Source organism: Micromesistius poutassou (assembly GCF_964030765.1).
Source record: "Micromesistius poutassou genome assembly, chromosome: 16".
In the NCBI taxonomy this organism is placed as follows: Eukaryota; Metazoa; Chordata; class Actinopteri; order Gadiformes; family Gadidae; genus Micromesistius; species Micromesistius poutassou.
Genome location: NC_140286.1, coordinates 10,950,394 through 10,970,109, shown reverse-complemented (window position 1 = coordinate 10,970,109; position 19,716 = coordinate 10,950,394). Strand labels below are relative to the sequence as shown.

Here is a 19,716-nt window from a genome sequence, read left to right as displayed (position 1 = left end):
GAAGCAGGAGCCGGAGGAGAAGCGTCGCGAGGAGGAGGAGGAGGAGGGTGACGGTCGTGCGTCGACGGAGCGGGAGAGGCGGAGGCGGCGGCGGCGGCGACGGCTTCAGGGCCGCCCTCCGGTAGAAGCGGGAGGCTAGGGTGCGGCGTTGCGGGGGGCCCCCGGACCAGAGTAAGAGGGGGCCCTAAGGGGGAGCTGAGCCGGGGCTGGAGAGCGGCGGGAGGCGGGAGGGGCGGGGGGGCGCTGCAGTCCCCCGGGAGGGGCGACGGGGGAGAGCGAGGGGCCGCCGGCGACGCCGGGGGCTGACAGGGCTTCAGGACGGGGACGGGGACGGACGACGACGGGCGACCCGGCGTGCGAGGGCTCCGCCTTGCCGTTGAGCTGCGTGATGACGGTGATGTCCGACGGCTTGACGGCGTCCCGGGGCTCGTCGGCGCCGGCCAGCAGGGGGTCGGTGACGCGCGGCGGCCGGCGCAGCGGCGTGGACGCCAGCAGGTGCTCCTTGCTGGAGTGCACCACGCTCCCTTTGCCCAGCGCGGCGGAGGAGGAGGAGGAGGCCAGCGGCGTCATGGGCAGCGAGCAGTAGGAGCGGCCGTTGGGGTCCTTGCCGTCCGCCTTGCCCAGGTGCACCTCCATGGCCACCAGGTTGATGACGGACGGCGCCGTCAGGTCCACGGCCGACGAGGCGGTGGAGTCCAGGGTGGAGACCACGGCGGCGGGCGCCTTGCGCGTCGCCGCCACCGGCGGCGGCGGCGTGTCGTGCACCCGGATGTAGTCCCTGCTGCCCTCGGGCTGGCCCAGCAGGTGGTGCTGTTCCCCGGGTTTGCGGGGCGGCAGCAGGGGCTGGCGCGTGTAGCAGTCGCCGTCGGCCAGCGTCTCGGGGAGGGGCTGGTAGCGCGTCTCGGGCAGCAGCAGGATGCAGATGATGCAGATGAGGGTGCAGCAGGCGAAGATGATGTGGTGGAGGAAGTAGCCCTTCTGGTTGTGCAGCTCCATGATGGGCGCGGTGAGCATGCCGAAGCCGGCGCTGGCCAGGACCAGGCCCACGCCTCCGCCCCTTAGGAGTTGAGGGAAAACACAAGGGCCGGTTACAAGGGCCTGACATGCGGCTGGAAGGGGATGCTCTCATGTTTTGACTCACGAGTGACATGAAGGGGTTGCTAGGATACACTCGCTATGAAAAGAAGTGGAAGCGATTGAACAAAGGCAGAAACCGGCTCATTGTTCAGGGGGAATGCTCTCGATTTGTTTGAACGCTGAAACAAATCACTGCCATTTTGTCCTGCAGCAGTAGAGAGTGCTGCAGCACTATATAATCCTCCTCCTTCCTTTGCAGTCGGATTAATCACAACCGCAGTGGCTACTTCTAACCAGCAGGGGGCCTCCAAACTTACATAACATGCTGGGTCATATATCCTCATGAAGAAGAGGGGAATTTGTGGAAGACATGCTGATAGAATTACATCAGCCGTTCGACTTGTCTGAGGCGGTTCTAGCGTTTTAAAAGTTGTCAGCTTTCCAACAAGCATAACCTTTATCGGTTGCGTAGCAATAGGGGGAAGCAGTGGTGCCTCACGCATACGCAATAATGAAGGAGTCAGTGCACCCATGCATTATGAGCATGCCTGTATCATGAGACAATGAGTATACAATGTATGTACCGTGTATATCTGTTCATTGCATTATCAGCGAAGAAAGCCAAGAAACAGAAACATCTCAAACAAGATAGTATTAACAAAAAAAAAATGGAACAATCTCGTTACTAAAATAATCTAGAAGGTCAGTGCAACCTTGTATTTAAAAGTACACTGCATATATTTCCCCATGCATTATCAGTTGACACCATGACAAAACCAAAATGTCTGAACCAAGATTATATTTAACACAAGACACAATGTAAAAACAATCCAGCCATTGTTTCCCCCCCCCCCGCCCCCCGCCCCACCCCCAGGATGGTACGTTCCAAGTGTGTGCTGGGATTACCTGATGACGGTGGGGGTGATCTCAGCACAAAAAAAGATGCTCAGGTTGCTGACTGCGTGGGACGAGAACATGCCGATGATGGAAAAGGCAATGGAGAAGTTCCTATTCAGCGATTCCGAGCGCACTGCAAACCAAGCGGGAACCACACACACACACACACACACACACACACACACACACACACACACACACACACACACACACACACACACACACACACACACACACACACACACACACACACACACAGGAATACAAATTGTTTTATTTCCAGTTTCCAACTGTGAACACACTTGAATAATGAATAGCCGTGTGGGAATTGCGAGCGTTCGTTATCTCAGGAGGGTTATTTTTGTATTCTGCTCCAGCCATATTTCAAACCTGCACAAAGTGAACCAACAAAGGGGATGCTAGGGGGAACATACCAAAGCACCTTACTCTGTGTGTGTGTGTGTGTGTGTGTGTGTGTGTGTGTGTGTGTGTGTGTGTGTGTGTGTGTGTGTGTGTGTGTGTGTGTGTGTGTGTGTGCGTGCGTGTGCGTGTGTGTGTGTGTGTGTGTCAGTATGCGCCAAAAAGCTCACCACACACTGTCACAGTGGAGAGGTGGAATGATGAAACCAGCCAATTAGAGATGGGGGAATGATTGGGGGGCCATGTTGGTACAAGAGCCGGGTTGGCCAGGACATCGGAGCTAACACACCTACGCTGTGACCAGAGCCTTGGGAACTTTATATTAAGCGGAATCTTAACGGGAGTGGGAGTGAGGACCTCGGTTTAACGTATCACATACAAAACATCTAATGCAAGACGTTTCTGTCTTTACTTCATGAAGAAGTTGAAGGATAAATGTCTCTCGGGCCACAAGAGACACACTCAGCTTGTCCAAAACGAAACATTGTCTGGAATAAGACATTGTGTGCCTTGTGTTTACATCGTAAACGGTTTGTGTTTGGCTGGAGGACCGGAGCACAGCCCGACAGACAACAGATTTTGATCAGCTCATTTTAACCGAGCGAGCTCTCATTTAAACACGTCCATCAGGATGAGAGAGGCAGACGTGCCCGGGTAGACATGAAGAGGATCACAAGATACTTGTGTCTGTGATCAGCTTTCTAACCGCTAATCCTCAGTGTGGGAAGACAGCAACAAGGCTTCATTTGGCTGCCCAAAGGAGGGATTAGGAAGGAAGCAGAAGAGAGGGGATAGAGTGATATACAAACAGAAAACTGGCCAGGGAGGAGGGAGGAGCAGGAGACCCCTACAGGGGTCAGAGCACTTCCTGCCAGAGACATACTTTCTCTTCGGAAATTGCGTAACAAAAGAAAGAAGGAAGTGTGTGCAAGGGTCAACCGTAATGACACCTGGGACTTAATTAGGGATGGGCCTTTGTCTGCGCAGGGTTTGGATACTCCTCATGCAATGTGGGACAGGACTACTATGTCTAACTTTGCAAGAACAAAAGGAACGCAATAGGAAATGAACGTCATTCATAATTAGCAAGTAGTCACCATCTGTCTGTGGGTAATGAATATAACTGTGTGTGTGTGTGTGTGTGTGTGTGTGTGTGTGTGTGTGTGTGTGTGTGTGTGTGTGTGTGTGTGTGTGTGTGTGTGTGTGTGTGTGTGTGTGTGTGCTCGTGTGCGCGTGTGATGTCTTATGCTCTCTCTAAAAGTAACATTATGGCTCCAAATGCAGAATAGAGATGCATAAATAATAGGGGTGTAACGATACACAAAAGTCACGATTCGGTACGTACCTCGGTTTTTAAGTCACGGTTCGGTATGTTTTTCGGTACAGCAGTTTTTTATTAAACAATTGGATTTTGATTTGATTTATTAAATTGTATCAAACAAATGTCTAACACAAATGAAAATACATAAAATACAATTGAGGATAAAAACACAATCAAGTCCAGGACTTATTTCCATTGTGGTCCTCAACACAAAACATCAGGACAAGACAAGACACTCACAGTGTCAGAGTGTTATAAAGTGTGTGATAATCAATAAAAAGTTGGTACGTACCGAAATGAAACACGCATTGAACCGTTAGACCCGTACCGAAAAATTTTGGTACGAATGAGTGTATCGTTACACCCCTAATAAATAATAGTACAAAGATGACCATACCTATATTTAGTTGAACGCTGTATTTTCCCAGCACTAGAAGACAAAAGGAGAAGAGAATACATTAATTTCACATTGCAGTTATTATTCTATTCAATCAAATTCAATCAAGATCCTCAATGCCATGATCTAACTAGGTCAATAACTGACAAGGGGGTGACATGGAAAAACATGACATTACATTACAACACACACACACACACACACAGACACACGCTGTGAACAATCCTTTCAACATGCAGTGTTAATACTCAATCTGCCGCAAAGGAAACACATGGGCCGTAACCTTTATGTGTTGACTCAAGTTAGGGATTAAAACCTGACTTGTGCGGAACTGGAACAACGTATTTAGTGACTTCCCTCACAGATATCCCTGCGATGGGAAATTATGACAGAATTATTATTTCCGCAATACAAAATGAACGTAGATATGGATTTATCCTGCCGCTTTTTGTTCAAACCGACTTTTTCTCCCCAGACCAAAACCTTTTAAAAGGGAATAATATCTGGGTGGATTGAGTCATGGACGGATGGATTTACTTCACTTTTTTGCACTTGGTATTATTGTGAACTGTATAGTTTGAACAAAAGTGACAGACACACTTCAAAATGCATGTTATCAAAATTGTAGGTTATATCTGTAATACAATATCATAATGTAATGCGTCAGTGTACTTTAAAAACACACCTTTCTAAAATCACTTTCAACACCCCACGAGCCCCTCACCTCTCTGTCCCTTAAGTTGTATGCTGTTAAATGTTGTGCCTTTGTAGAGATTGTTTCCCTGTGTCTTAGTTTGAGCTCCTGGACTGCATGTCTTTGCATTTACATTCACATTTAGCAGACGCTTTTATCCAAAGCGACTTACAATAAGTACATTTGTCAGAAGGAGAAACAATCTATCGCTGTCGGTCAGTACGGATGTTCATAGAACCAAGTGCAAAGCACTTACACTGGCTAGGTTAACCCATTCCCTGTTACAACAGAGCTAGCTAGGATAAGATGCTACACAACCAAGTACTTTTTGTTTTGCTTTTCAATCATGCAACAGTGTCTTTGACTACAAAGGAAAAGCGCATAATCGATCTCAATGATATGATTGTAATTCGTGTGTGTGGAGGTGTTTGCGGGACATGCGAAGCGTGTGCACAGATGTGCCGGGTGTGTGGATAGGTGGGTAGCCTTCCCACGCTGCATGTTAACCCATCACAGAAAGCTTCCAACACTGCATATTCATCCTTCATAGAAAGCCCCTCCCCCCCAAAAAAAAACGTGCAAGTGCGAGCGTAGGTACTGCGCGGTACTGACGGTTCAGCAGGCCCAGCTGCAGCAGCGACGCCAGCGCCGTGATGATCATGAACATGAGCAGCCCGCCGCGCCGGCCCATCAGCCCCACGGCCGGGCAGAGTGCCATGCAGGACGCCACCGCGATGCCCGCCATGGTGTAGTAGTCGGCGTAGAAGTTGTGGAACATGGTGGTCTCGTGGGCCTCGTGGTCCATCATGCTGCGGGCGAAGCAGTGGTGGATCCCGTAGCCCGTCAGCCTGCGTGGGGGTAGGGGGGTGGGCGGGAGAGAGAGAGAGAGAGAGAGAGAGAGAAGTCAAGTCAGCGATGGAGAATAGGAGAGAGATCTGTGGCGCTACCCAACCGATGTGGGCAGAGCATGTGGGCGACAGGCCCGGTAACGACCCGGGAGTCGATCCCTGACCCCGTTCGCAGAGGCTCCGTGTCGGTTGTTCAACCCACTGCGCCGTCTCTCTTCGCTCTGCGGTCCGTTACGTGGCATAAAAGCCTGTACAATCGATCCATATATCGCTCTAGCTATGTATCCATCGATAAACAAATAAATGTGATGCATAGGTCATCGTTTCCTTTCCCAACCCCCCCCCCACACACACACACACACACACACACACCCCTCAATTGCCACCACCATGAACAACACAAGCGGGCGGCAAACTAATTAGAATGCACTTCATCAGTCACATTTCCCATTTCAATTGCCCACAGAAGCACATCCAGATTTAGAAACTAGATCAATAATGAATACAATGGATAGGGGCAGGAATGAATAGCCATCAGCAACATGTGCAAGAAGGTCGGGTCATTACGGTTGGGCACCAATAGACAATAGAGAGAGAGAGCGTGTGTGCGTGTGTGTGTGTGCGCGTGGGTGACTGTATTATAAGGATCCCTGTATCTACACTGAACAGGACAGAGATCATTAAAGAGGCAGTGGAAGCAGAGTGCATTATGGGCAGGGTGGAGAGAGATGTGAGGACAGAGAGAGTAACAGTGACGCAGGGAGGAGGAAGAGACGACACTAAAGGGGGACAGATAGGCAGAGCTAAACAAGATCACAGAAGGCATAGCGGCGAGGAAGGATGGAAGGATGAAACGTGCGGGGGAGTGGGCAGATGAAGGAAAAGAGTTACCTCCTCTCTCCCACCCTGCCTCCCTCTCCCTCTCCCTCCCTCCCTCCTAACCTCAAACAGGCGTACACAGTCACATAGATATAGCCATGGAAAATGAACAACACAACACACACACACACACACACACACACACACAGCACTCATGGTTATCTATGGTTTCATAAGCTCATGTAATATTCATAGTGAGTTTAGGGAGCCAGGGACACCATGCAATGAGGCTCACACCGTCGAAACTGTAGCTCCTGTTTATCAAAAGAGAGGAGAGGAGAGGACAGGAGAGGAGAGCACAGGAGATGAAGAGATGAGATGAGGACAGGAGAGGAGAGGAGATGAGGACAGGAGAGGAGAGGACAGGAGAGGGCAGGAGAGGAGATGAGATGAGCTGATGAGATGAGGACAGGAGAGGATAGACGATGACAGCAGAGAGGAATGGAGAGGCAAGGGCGTGGAGAGGAGAGAGGGGACGAGAGAAGTGAGGAAAAGAGGGGGGAGGACAGCCCAAAGGAGAGTGGGAGAGCGGGGAGCAGAGACTAGAGAGGTGAGGAGAAGGACAGAAGAGAACCAAAGAATAATGAAGCACCATCAATGGGAAACAGAAAAAAATATACTAGAAAGAAAGCCTGCTGGATAAAAGCCCTGGCGAACATCACTGATCAATGGTGGATCGACCTATCCTCTCTATAGTAGCGTCTTGACTCCGCAGAAGGGGATGTCTAACTGGCATCACTTCTACTATCACACACACACACACACACCCACCCCACTGTTCCCTTATCCTCCTCTCATAAATCCAATACAGCCAAAACACATACGGTCACAGCTAAGGATGACAGTTTGATAGGCCCCCGGACCCACGGATCCAAAACACACTCACGAATTCACGCAGAGCACCACGATGTTCTTCCACAGGTTCCTGGTGCCCACCATCTTCACGATGCAGGTCTTCTTGGGCTTCTTCTGCAGGGCTCCCTGCAGTTCTGGAGGACACGGGCAACAGCAGGGTAGGGTCAGCAACAGCATTGGAATCCATGCAATGCAATCCATGTTGGGTGTTAGAATCCCCTCACGACGGAGCAGGTGCAGAAGAGACACTTTATGAGTCATCATGTACGCCCTTTGATCCCTTGTTCTTTTTGGTTGTCTGTCCGTCATGTGAAACAGGAAGGGGCGGGGTGGGGGGATGGGGGGGGGGGGCTTGGATGTTTATAAATGACAGTGGATCATTTCGAGGAGAAGGAGCCGTTTCGAGGGGGCCACGCCTCGTCCCTGCAAGGTGACGTATAAAAAGCCAGCAGCCGTCTCGCGTGTGGAGACGTACGGGCAGGAACGGGAGGTCTGTTGCCACGACAACCGGCCTCCGCGTTGTGCGTTGTGCGTTGTGCGTTGTGCGTCGCGCGGCCACTCCGCCGCGCCGCACTCAGAGCCCAGAGGCTTTAGATACGTCCTCGAACGGAGACTCCATAACAGACCACAGTATGAGAGGGGAGCGGGCTTGTTCTCTGAAATCACCCTCATCCCTCTTAAATCACCCTCAACGCAACTCAACGCAGCCAACGGCTGTCTCGGGAGGGAACAGTGTCTCAAGACCTCAGCCATGTTTAATATTTCAGGCTATCGTTCATGTCATCTTTCTCACTCCCTGATTAAAATGAGCATGCAGCTCCATAAGGCTTTTGGACTGCCGTCGGTATGAAGAGGGAGAGAGAGAGTCAAATTAATAACCAGAGCGAGCGGTACTGGCCCTAAATGCCAACTCAGCAAAGAAAGAGGACTGTGTGCTTAAGAGTAGAGGGTTTTAGTTCACGTTAAATGGCTCTCCCCGCTTTGATTTATTTATTTTCTACTTGGCCTGAAGATGTATATGGAACGCTGACTATTAATAACCGTCCGATGGCTTTGTCCGAGAGGTGGGAAGTGTAGTACAGTAAAGTGTGGGAGGTAACACAGTTTGAACCATAATTACGTAATGTACTTTAAATACATCAAATGTTTTACATTGAACCTTTGTGCAAAATGGCCGAGGCGTGTCCATATGGAGTCTGTGCCGTCTCCTGGTAATAATGAAATTATGTAAGCCCCCCACACTCCCCCTGAGAGCTGCAGTGTGTGTTTACCTCACTCCACCACCTCAGGAGTGGCCTGTTACTATGATTATCAACAAGGGAATGGATGTTCCCAAGTTAATCTGCCTTATTTTAAATCTCTCTCTCTCTCTCTCTCTCTCTCTCTCTCTCTCTCTCTCTCTCTCTCTCTCTCTCTTATCTCTCTCTCTCTCTCTCTCTCTCTCTCTCCTCTCTCTCTCTCTCTCTCATCTCTCTCTCTCTCCTCTCTCTCTCTCTCTCTCCTCAGGCCCCAATGCTGCACACAGAGCTTTGGATCTAAGGTGGGAATACACCATTTATAGAAAGCAGAGTCCTGTGTTCAGCAGATCCCATATAAAAACGTGCATACGACAAGAACAACATGTAGCAAAAAATTCAGATCATTAAATCATCGTCTTCCCCGCGTGTTCTCCTCCTACCTTGGAGCACCTGTTCCGTGTCCTGCTCCGTGTTCACCTGGTTCTTCTTCACAATATGTCCCATAATCCACTTGGAGCGAGTGTACTGCTGTGTGGCCAGCAGCCACCGCAGAGACTCTGGGAAGATCCTGCCGAGCAGACAGACACACACACGCACACGCACACACACACACACACACACGCACACACACACACACACACTTTCATCATCACAGACCAGCCAACATCAAGGCAAACGTCTTCTTTCCCTCCATCCACAGGAGTCCCTGTTATTACTATTTAGTACCACTCACTTCTACCATTTAGTTAATTAGAAGATACTTTTAGTCCAGAGTGAGTCACAGGGAATTGAGATGCATGTCATTACTGAGCCGGGACTCCAGGATGTGGACTCTCGGCTCTGTAGGACGCCCACAGCTCGGCTGCTGATATCAAACCCACAACCTTTCGGATTTGAAGCAGGGAACCACCCTAGCTTCCAAACTAACCTCTACCCCTACATCAACGTATGGATAACATGAATATGCTAATACATATGATGTTGTTTATTCTCTCATCTATTCTTTAAGGCAGGATTCAATCAGTGATGTTGTTTTAGAGAAGTGAGGGTGGGGGTATTTTCTCCTAGTAGGCCCCATGGGTGTGTCTGTGTACGGATTGGCCCTTTGTTGTGCAGGTGGGCCTAGAGAGGCAGGACAGCTGTGTGACCCCCCCCCCCCCCAATGTAGAATCTAAATTAGCTAAATTGTTCCGTTCCACAGGCTACTGCAGGGCCCCATCTCCGTTAGCACAGATCAACAGGGGGTACGGACATGTTTTTTATTTGTATCAATTATAATTATTAATTATCATGGATCAAACATACATAACCAAACCCGAAAGAATGTATTGTGAACCACAAACGATCCCCGATCAGGGGAAGCACATTGCAGACATGCAAACATCATGCGACATCGCTAGCGGGAAACGGCTGGCCGTGTCAACCTCGACTAGAAGCAAAACGCAAAGCCGCCGGCGCCACAGCCTTTGAAGCCTTTTTCGAGAATTGAATTACAAACCGACTAGAGCTCTTAGCCTTCAGCGCCGTAATGGCTATAATTGACCCTAGCATCTGTGGCAAAGTGCAGCAGATGTCAGGGTGGGCCCCTCCATCCGTACCATATGTAGGACAGCATTAGCAGGAGAGGGCAGATGATGACCGCCTGGAGGACCTGCCAGTCCCGACAGAGGTACGCCACCCCGGGCATCAGGAGCTGGCCCCCCAGCACCACGAAGCTGGCCACCATGGTCATAGAGAAGCGCCAGTCCGGTAGACATAGCTCCAGTCCTGATAGAGAGAGACAGAGAGGGACAGAGAGAGAGGGACAGAGAGAGACAGAGACAGAGAGAACAAGTGGGGGAGAGAAAGAACAAAGGGATGAGGATTTATGCAATTATATGTTAATTTATATTAAAATGTTAGTATGAAGATAGAATGACATCTGGAATAGTTTGTATGGAATATGTTTATAGGGCATTGAAGAAAAAAGGAAAAATTAATCTTGCCGTTTATGTGCGAGACGTACTCCTATAGACTACGTGACGTTGCTGTAGCAGAACCGATTGAGGTGAATAAAGAGCATGTCTTTGACTTGCAGCAGCAACCGTGAGGTGTCATATTAGTTTCATGGGAACATCCACCGAGAGATTGTGTGTTAGATTCACTACACTTTAACGTTATTATTCTGGACTGCTGGCCTCATCACATTTCATCGCACTCTACAAAGAAATGTATTCTCGGTCCAGAAACAACGGCACACAGGATCAGATCAGGTAGAAGTCTGGAAGTAGGGTAATTTCTCATCAAGTTCTGCATGTTTCTACATGAATCTGTTGCATTTCATTTGGTAAAAGGTCAGATTAGAGGAAGCGTATAGAAAGTGCCTTGGATAATTAAGCGAGACCAAACATTATGGCAGCTGACTATGACAGCTAATCGTGTCCAATGATACTCTCAAGCTAATGTGCGACTAATGCATGAATGCATGATCACATCAAACCAAGTGAGATGACAATATTAGTACTACAGGACCAATTCAAGCTGCAGTATAAAATTGAGTTACACCACACACACACACACACACACACACACACACACACACACACACACACACACACACACACACACACACACACACACACACACACACACACACACACACACACGCACACACACACACACACACACACACACACAATAGAATAGTAAAACCCAATGCAAGCAAACCGACACCTACTAAATACTTCCTACACACACACACACACTGATACTACAACCCAAACCAAGCAAAAAGGCCAACGGGGATAATAATACCAGGAAGCCTACACAGTTGGTATTCTGTGCAGCGAGTCAGTGGACTAACCGCGGCAGCGGACAAGAAAAGGGCTTCCTTGTGCCTCATTCTTTCACTGGCTCAGAATGGCAGCGATTCATGCTAGCCCAGCTCATTAGCATGCACGCCGCCGCGGCGGGCGGGCAGCGACCAGAGACAGGCCGGCCCTTAAGACCCGGGCAGGAGAGTGCCAGAGCACACGGGAGTGGACATCCCAATCACCGCGGGCGCAGCACAATGCGACCGCCCCCCCCCCCCCCCCCACCCCCCGTAACCGCCACCGAAACCACCACCACCACCCGTGTTTGTCCTTTTTTTTTTTCTCTCGCCTCTAGGACACTCAACAGATGGGGTGAGACAAGTTTCAAGGTGATAGTCCTGAGTAATACAGTCACTGCCTCGGGGGCACTTCATTTCAGAGAGGGGGGAAAAAAAAGACAGGAATTTTAATTAGCAACACCCCCCCCCCCCGACACACCACCCCTCTTTTACACACCCTGACCACCAGACTCCCCCCACTCCCCGACTCCCCCACTGCGCCCCCCCCCCCCCCCCCCCCCCACCGAACTCTGTGAACGGCCTGGACATGAATAATGGTCTCTGTTCACAGACACTGTCGCAGCTGGAACGACAAAGCCAATGAGTGTAGGGCCGGGCAGCGGGCTCACGGTCCGCTGGGTCTGAACCAACTCACCCCAAGACTCTCTCCCACAGCCGGGGAGGGGTTTGAACCAACTCACCCCGAGGCTCTCTCTACAGAGCCAGGGAGGGGTTTGAACCAACTCACCCCATACTTTCTCACCGAGCAAGCGAGGGGTTTGAACCAACTCACCCCAAGTATCTCTCTATCTCTACCACTCACAAAGGGGATTGAACCAACTAACCCCAATACTCTCTCTCTCACTCTCTCTCTGTCAGAACCAGGGTGGGGATTGAACCAACTAAACCCAATACTCTCTCTCTCTCTCTGTCAGAACCAAGGTGGGGTTTGAACTAACTAACCCCAATACTCTCTCTCTCTTAGAACCAGGGAGGGGTTTGAACCAACTAATCCAGAGTCTCGCTCTCTCTCTGAACCAGGGAGGAAAAAAGACGGTTCACTGGACACGGAAAGCCTGCCACGTTTTCCGACGTTTCCCTTTCTTCCCTTCCTCTCTCCATTGGTTCTGCGTCATGTGCGCGGAATCTCCAGTGCGGTGTGAAGGGGAACAGGTCAACGCATTGCACCCGCACAGTGTGGGCCCTTTGGTCAGGGGAACGAACACACACACACACACACAAATGTGAGGGTCCTTAAAATAAAAAGAGCAAAAGACAAACCAAGGACTCCACATGGAGACTGTAGATGGAGCCACAAAGCAAGAGGCTCCTGGACTAGAGGCCTTGTGAGCGCCTTACTGGGGCTGACCTAAATCCTACACATCTCCCTGAATCAGCACTATGGTTCAGGGCCTTGCTGCTGACACAGTGTGACCCCCCCCCCCCCCCCCTCCCCCTCCACCCCCAGACAGCTCCGGCTCAGCTGATGCTACAACGACAAGGAACTGATCATCAGACGCCGTCTACCGAGAGCAATGCCTCTGGAAGGGGAACACACAGAAGGAGAGAGAGAAAAAAAGTGGACAAACACAATGTCCCAATTTTGAACGCGCCGCACAATAAACCACCAGCCAATTCCATAAACCGGCCTAAGCCACCAAAGTGAGGCTGAGCGCGGGGGGTTTGCTGACTTTTGCACAACAAAAAAAAACCAAGTGTGTGATTCACACCGTCTGGTACACAAGCGGCTGGCAGTACACTGGGCCTGTGTGGAGCGCACGACGCTCACTCAACAAGCCCCATTGTTATCAAAGCGATACAACCGGCTTGATCGCCGGGGGCACGCTGTAAGACCGTTTCCTGCATGCCGCCGGCTAATGCCACGACCTTCGCTGGTCACATGAGTGCCGCATGGTCGCATTACCACCATGATGTCACCGCCTGAGCCCGGCCACTGGGTTTGTGGGTCACATTCCGGCCGACTAGGTTTTCACGTTGCGACGAGATAGTTAATATCATTATTGCGAAATACTTGCCGAGAGCACATATGGCCCAAGTACCAGCCCTTGTTAACCGTTTCAGTCAATAACAACTCGAGTGGTGTTTTTTCTGTAGTTGTGGTGTTCTTCCTGTAGTTGTGGTGTTATTTTGAGTTGTGACTTACACTTTTGACTAAAAATCCCATGGTGGAGGTTGTCAAGACCGGGGGAAGTAGTGTATGAATGTAGTCCGTTTGCCGATGCCATGACAACATATGACTTCATCATTGATCATTCAAGGCCTTATCTCCAGTGATGGCGGCGTGTCAGGGGTGAAGCCCTTTTGATCTACGCGGGTTCAAAGGCTAAGCTCTTCATACATTTACAGCTGCCACTAGGAAGGTAATGCTGTCAAAGATTAGCAAAACACAAACAACACTAAACAGCTGTATCACATGCACCACGCACGACCATTGGAACACAACAACCGATTCATGAATGGTTAGCAACAGGTTTGATTCCAAACTATAGTGTCTGAAGTATATTATCAAACCGAACAATGAGACCAAGCCATTGTTCAGCAAAAAACGAGGCCTCAATCAAAGCATTCATTCCCCCGCGGTGGCATTCACAAAAGACAAAGCGTGGAAGCCTTCCATGATTGGGCCACTCGTTGGACTTCACCCAGGTATTTGTGGACCCAGATAGCGCAGGGATTATGTCACACAATATTTATCTCTCGGTTAATGTGTGTCCTCAATGTGGGGCAGCACAGAAAGTGCGGATTGGTTAACTTTATTCAAGAAACCAGCTGCACTCTGGCATTCGTAGAACAAGACTATTCTTAGTGGGAATAACCGAAGAGGCTCTGAGACATGCTGAGTGGACAACATACACTGCTGCAAAAACAATATATAGAGAGAAAAAGGGGAACTCTAACCCTGACTGTTCCCATGAGCAAAAACAATCAGAAGCGTGAAGTGCACCTTAGCCTACTTATCTGGAGACGAAAGGGACAAAGGAAAGATTAGGAGAAGGGTAGAGCAAGGAGACATGGACTCAGTTGATTAAGTATCACAGGGACACTGTGCTGAGCATTGGTGCTCCTGACAATAGGGTCAATGTCAACCCACTCCTGTCCTTTCAAGTACCATGGGGGAGATTGGTTATTCAGCGCGTTTAATGACGTCAAGTAGTTGATGAGAGACCAGTAAATCGTAGGAGGCTCAGTGTTTATCGGCAGAATGAGAACCCTCAACCCCCCCCCCGCCTGTCTATCTTGGTCGTCTGCTTCTTGTTAAGTCTGTGTGTGTGTGTGGGATTCATTTTTCCCCTGAGGTGCTTTGGATTTCAGTGCAGTTATCTCTGCAGTGGTGTCAGACTGGTTGCGCCTGCTGTTCCCAGGAAGACATATCAATGTGAGAGGGGGGGGGGAATGAAAACTGTTGAGACTGTGACGATATCCAGAACAATGCTAATCGTGTCAAGGAGCTCAGATTGAGAGCTTTCCATCAGAGAGAGAAAGCTAAAGCAGGCAAAAATCAATTCATACGCAGACAGCTAACCAGACGAGCCCGCTTGCAAACATAACTCAAGACCGTCAGACAGTACAGGAATCCATCGCTGACAGGAAGGGAATCCATTCACACACACACACACACACACACACACACACACACACACACACACACACACACACACACACACACACACACACACACACACACACACACACACACACACACACACACACACACACACACACAGGGACATCCCCAGGCCCTCATCATGGATCATAGAGATGAATGCTGATGATAAGAGGGTACAGCAGAGAGATGGGACCTCATTAGGAACTGGAGATGGGCCCATCGTAGAATGGAGCAGATTGGACTAGCCTAGTTTAGCCCGGCTCAAACTAGCCTAGCCTAAACTAAATTAGTTCAGTTTAGCCAAGCCTGGCCCAAGACTGCAGCAGGACAAATGCGGCCCCATCCGGTTTGGAAACAGAATGAATCTGTATTCCCATTTCAAGGGAAATGTGAATGGGAAACTATATCACCTTCTCTTGATATTGACATTGCCATTCTGTGAAAGGCTGAACAAATAAGAGGACGGATGGAAGATGACTTGTCGGTTGTTGTGACAATTAAGTCAATATAGAATAGACTGCAGTCTCCTCTTCTTAACCAATAGTGCTGGGCTAAAAGCTCTGTGTGTACAAAGGGAGTTCCCACTGAACACACAGTCCCCATACAGCTGAACCTGCCTGGGTGTGGGGACCGATATGAAATATCAGATAACAGTTTCTGGTAGGACCACCGTCTACCTCATGGGTTTGGAGTATAAAATGGCAGCCGAGAAGCTGCTGAATAAATAAGAGTTAACCTCTTGTAGTTATTGTAGTAATATCACAATATGGAAGGTGTTTCACTATGGAGTGTGTATGTCACACTCAAACCCAATCAACTTTGTCATTTTGAGTGACATGTACGTTGCTTCTTGATGTTTGGCTTATTTTTGTTGTTGATTGTGTTGGGCAACAAGCGATCGGATGCTTTGAATCCCTCAAAGAAAAATATTACAAGAGCTACCAACTGAACAGAATGTTCTACATAGTATGCATTTCATTGATGCCATGGGTACTTTTAATTCAATCACAGTTGAGACACGCAAACCCACGATAGCATGGGCACAGCTAATGAGTCACCGCCAAAGTGTGCCAAAGGTAATTGCAGTTGTCTTTTGTGACGATTTGTGACAGAATGTCAAACAAAAAACAAAACAAAAACAAAATCTCTGTGTGTACCTCACTCCACCACCTCAGGAGTGGCCTGTTACTATGATTATCAACAAGGGAATGGATGTTCCCAAGTTAATCTGCCTTATTTTAAAAGTGCTCTCTCTCTCTCTCTCTCTCTCTCTCTCTCTCTCTCTCTCTCTCTCTCTCTCTCTCTCTCTCTCTCTCTCTCTCTCTCTCTCTCTCTCTCTCTCTCTCTCTCTCTCTCTCTCTCTCTCTCTCTCTCTCTCTCTCTCTCTCTCTCCTCTCTCTCTCTCTCTCTCCAAGTATAGACAAGGCTCTTGTAATCCAGTACTAATGGAACACAACTTCACCGAAAATGATGCATTTCCATCGATCATGGTTCTTCCAATAAGTGTATATTTGCCTTCCCCTGTTTTTTTTAACCAGGAAAACATTTTCATCTGCATTTCACAGTAAATATGTCAGCTGAGTTGAATGGTAAATGTTTTTTTAAACTGTATGACATTAACACATTTCAAAAATGAGAATCAATACTTAATTTAGCCCCAAAACTACTCGGGTGTGAGCGTAGACAACACACCTGGAGAGCCAACACATTCACCGTGGCTCAAACGGATAATTACAATGTTCACAAACAAACACCCAGCGGAGCACGCGGGCATGACTCAGCTCAACAGTGTGTTGACTGCGTTTGTCATGTGCATGTATGTGCGTGTTCATTTATGTCGTGTAGTGTGTCAGTCATAGTGTCTGTGTGGATCAGTCATAGTGTCAGTCTGGCTGTGTGTGTGTCAGAGTCTGTCCACACACACACACACACACACACACACACACACACACACACACACACACACACACACACACACACACACACACACACACACACACACACACACACACACACACACACACACACACACACACACACACACACACACCTTTTCACATATAATACAGAATGGTACTACCAGCTTACAGCAGCTCCCTGGGTTGGATGTGGCATAGGCACTGGCCTAATGTTATAGCCTTGGAGAAATCTATGCTAACACACAGATTGCTAACCCTCTAATAGCAGTGTAAAAAATGGCCATTGTGGTGCCTCGTTTGCTATTCCGAGTTTATTTAGCCTTTAGGCTACTTCTATTTTTGGGAGATGGTGCATAGTGTCGAGTGTTTTAGCCACATAGCAGCAATGACCTTCTTTAAATGAATGGGCTAGAGCAACGACCTACCAAAAATAAATATATTCTAGGATTTAGTTTCTCGTCTCACCTGCTAAACTGAGCTGCAAATCCGTCATACATTCGCGCTTGCCTTACACCGGCCATGTGAGTCACTGCGAATGGGCGAGATCCCAATCTTTAGAGTAGCCTTTACCCATCACAGCAGCATCTCTGTCCCCACACAAAGATGTGTACAGATGACTCCAATCTAGTGAGGAGATTGTATGTCCAGTGATTTAGCTATTGGCCATTGTCCCAGTCCTACTGTTAAGGTGAATGGGAACTCAAAATGGATTGTAATGCCTTTTGTGTCGCCCAATTCTATATTTGGATTGACAATGAATGGGGTTCAGAGGGATCTCCCTATGAAACAGGAATATGATAGCCTCACCGTCCCTCGTGGCTTGTATACAAATGACTAGACTTCAGAGAGCAAAGGGGTAATGACATGGAAAGAATATGGTAAATGGCCCTCGCTATGTAAAAAACGTTTACATATAGAATTGACGGTGACGTCAATTCCTACATTTGCTCCTACATGTTCCATTCAGGGCAGCTGTAATCAAAGTTAGCCACAAAGTCTTCAAGTGGCGTTGAGTATTCAATGTCCCAAAACAGGAGGGAAGCACCCGCGTTAATCTCCATGGTGTTTACATTCGAGTCATCCAACTTATTCTCTCAGCCTTAGCACACACTTACAAACGTGTATAAACAGACCACTGTCCTCGGGTAAGGTGCCTTGCCCAAGGACACATTGCTGTTCCCGGGTTGCACGGAGGGAAATGGTTTGTGACCGCTAACACTAAACCCACAGCTTTTGTGGTTGTAAAACGTTAAGCGTCGCATGAGCGCATCCTTGTATTTGGGAACACGGCTGATTTGGAAAAGCCCCTGGGAGTCCGGTGACTAAGCCACACGTTGATACGAGCGCTGAGAGGAGTCCCACGTTCTAGAGACCGGAACCCTAAGAACTGCTCGCCAAGAGGAGAGTGTCTGTCCATGTACATGGTGTTCCCAACTATTCAGGTCGCCTCATAAACACACAACACTAAATACTAACGCTCAACAGCCAAACATACTAAAGTAAATAAACATAAAGGGATTATACATTGTGCTCTCTTGCTGAAAATGTATCATGTAGCCCATTGCTATAATATATAGTGTAGCACATTGCTATAATATATAGTGTAACACATTTCTATAATATATACTGTAGCACATTGCTATACTATATAGTGTAGGAACTTTCACTTTGCCCCAGCAGGGTGAGAGATGTATTAATACAGAGGGAGACAGAGGGGAGGGGAGGAAGGTACGGCCGTTAACCATAAACACATATAAATCAACCCCCAGCAACACAACACAATGTACGTTTATTATGAACCCGTTGAGCCGGCTCTACACGAAAATGAAACAATAGTTACTTATGCTACAATGCTCAAAATGATACAGAGAAACACAGGCATATAGGAATAAGGGCTAAGAACAGAGTAGGGCTAATATAGGCCAACCAAAGTTATGGTTATAATAATTGCGATTAAGCTTCAAAATGCTATTTTATGGGGATATAGAATGTTTTGTTCACTGGTTTACTTTATTTTAGCCGTCATAGGACATGGGAAATCAAAAATAAAGATTGGTTATCTTTTTGTCACATTCTTATTACCGTATCAGAATGTGTAGAGAGACAGTGTGCGTGGGCCGTGGAACTACGGGGTATTTAGAGTGGCACTCCTTAAAGCACTGTTTACTCTGCTCCATCATCAACTTGGAGACCACAGTGTACTAACACACAAAATACCAGAATTAAAAAGAGCAGGGAGAAGAGATCACCTTACCCCTCCCAAGAACTGGGAGTGAAGACCAGGGAGCGCCCAGTGAATGATGGCATAATCAATAAAACGTGTGTGCTTGTGCATGCATGTGTGCGGATGCTTGCACATGTGTGCGCTTGTGCAACCGCTTGCACGTTTGTGTATCAACCTCCTCTCAGAGTTATGGACCAGAATAAATGGCCTTTCCTGGAAGTAAAGATAAAGCTGACTATAGACACTCGGCCTGCCCAAGAGAACAGTCATTCAAATTCCTTCCTTTTCTTTCTCAACTGCTAGATTTTTGCAAGCTAGTTTTTCCTCTGGCACCTGGCTGCTTCCAGAGCACAGTGTTCATTTTACAGTTTAACTTTGCCTGTTTGTTTTCTACAGGTCACATGGGCGGGAAATGAATAGCATCTAACAAAAGCAATTCTGCATCTGCCTTTTTGCTTTAACCGATTC

General features: G+C 48.4%; 1 protein-coding gene across 2 annotated transcripts in view; it reads right to left on the bottom strand.

The window, feature by feature from the left end:
- LOC311361115 (solute carrier family 22 member 23-like) overlaps window positions 1–19,716 on the bottom strand; it is a 29,153-nt gene continuing 9,437 nt past the window's right edge. For both annotated transcript variants that reach the window (XM_084481310.1, XM_084481311.1), the window contains exons 4-10: window positions 10,225–10,393; window positions 9,067–9,194; window positions 7,420–7,522; window positions 5,419–5,654; window positions 4,113–4,145; window positions 1,984–2,107; window positions 1–1,057 (exon numbers count right to left, since the gene is read on the bottom strand). In XM_084481310.1, the coding sequence (XP_084337436.1) occupies window positions 136–1,057; window positions 1,984–2,107; window positions 4,113–4,145; window positions 5,419–5,654; window positions 7,420–7,522; window positions 9,067–9,194; window positions 10,225–10,393 (1,715 nt within the window). In that variant the 3' untranslated portion in view covers window positions 1–135. The remainder of the gene's footprint in view (window positions 1,058–1,983; window positions 2,108–4,112; window positions 4,146–5,418; window positions 5,655–7,419; window positions 7,523–9,066; window positions 9,195–10,224; window positions 10,394–19,716) is intronic.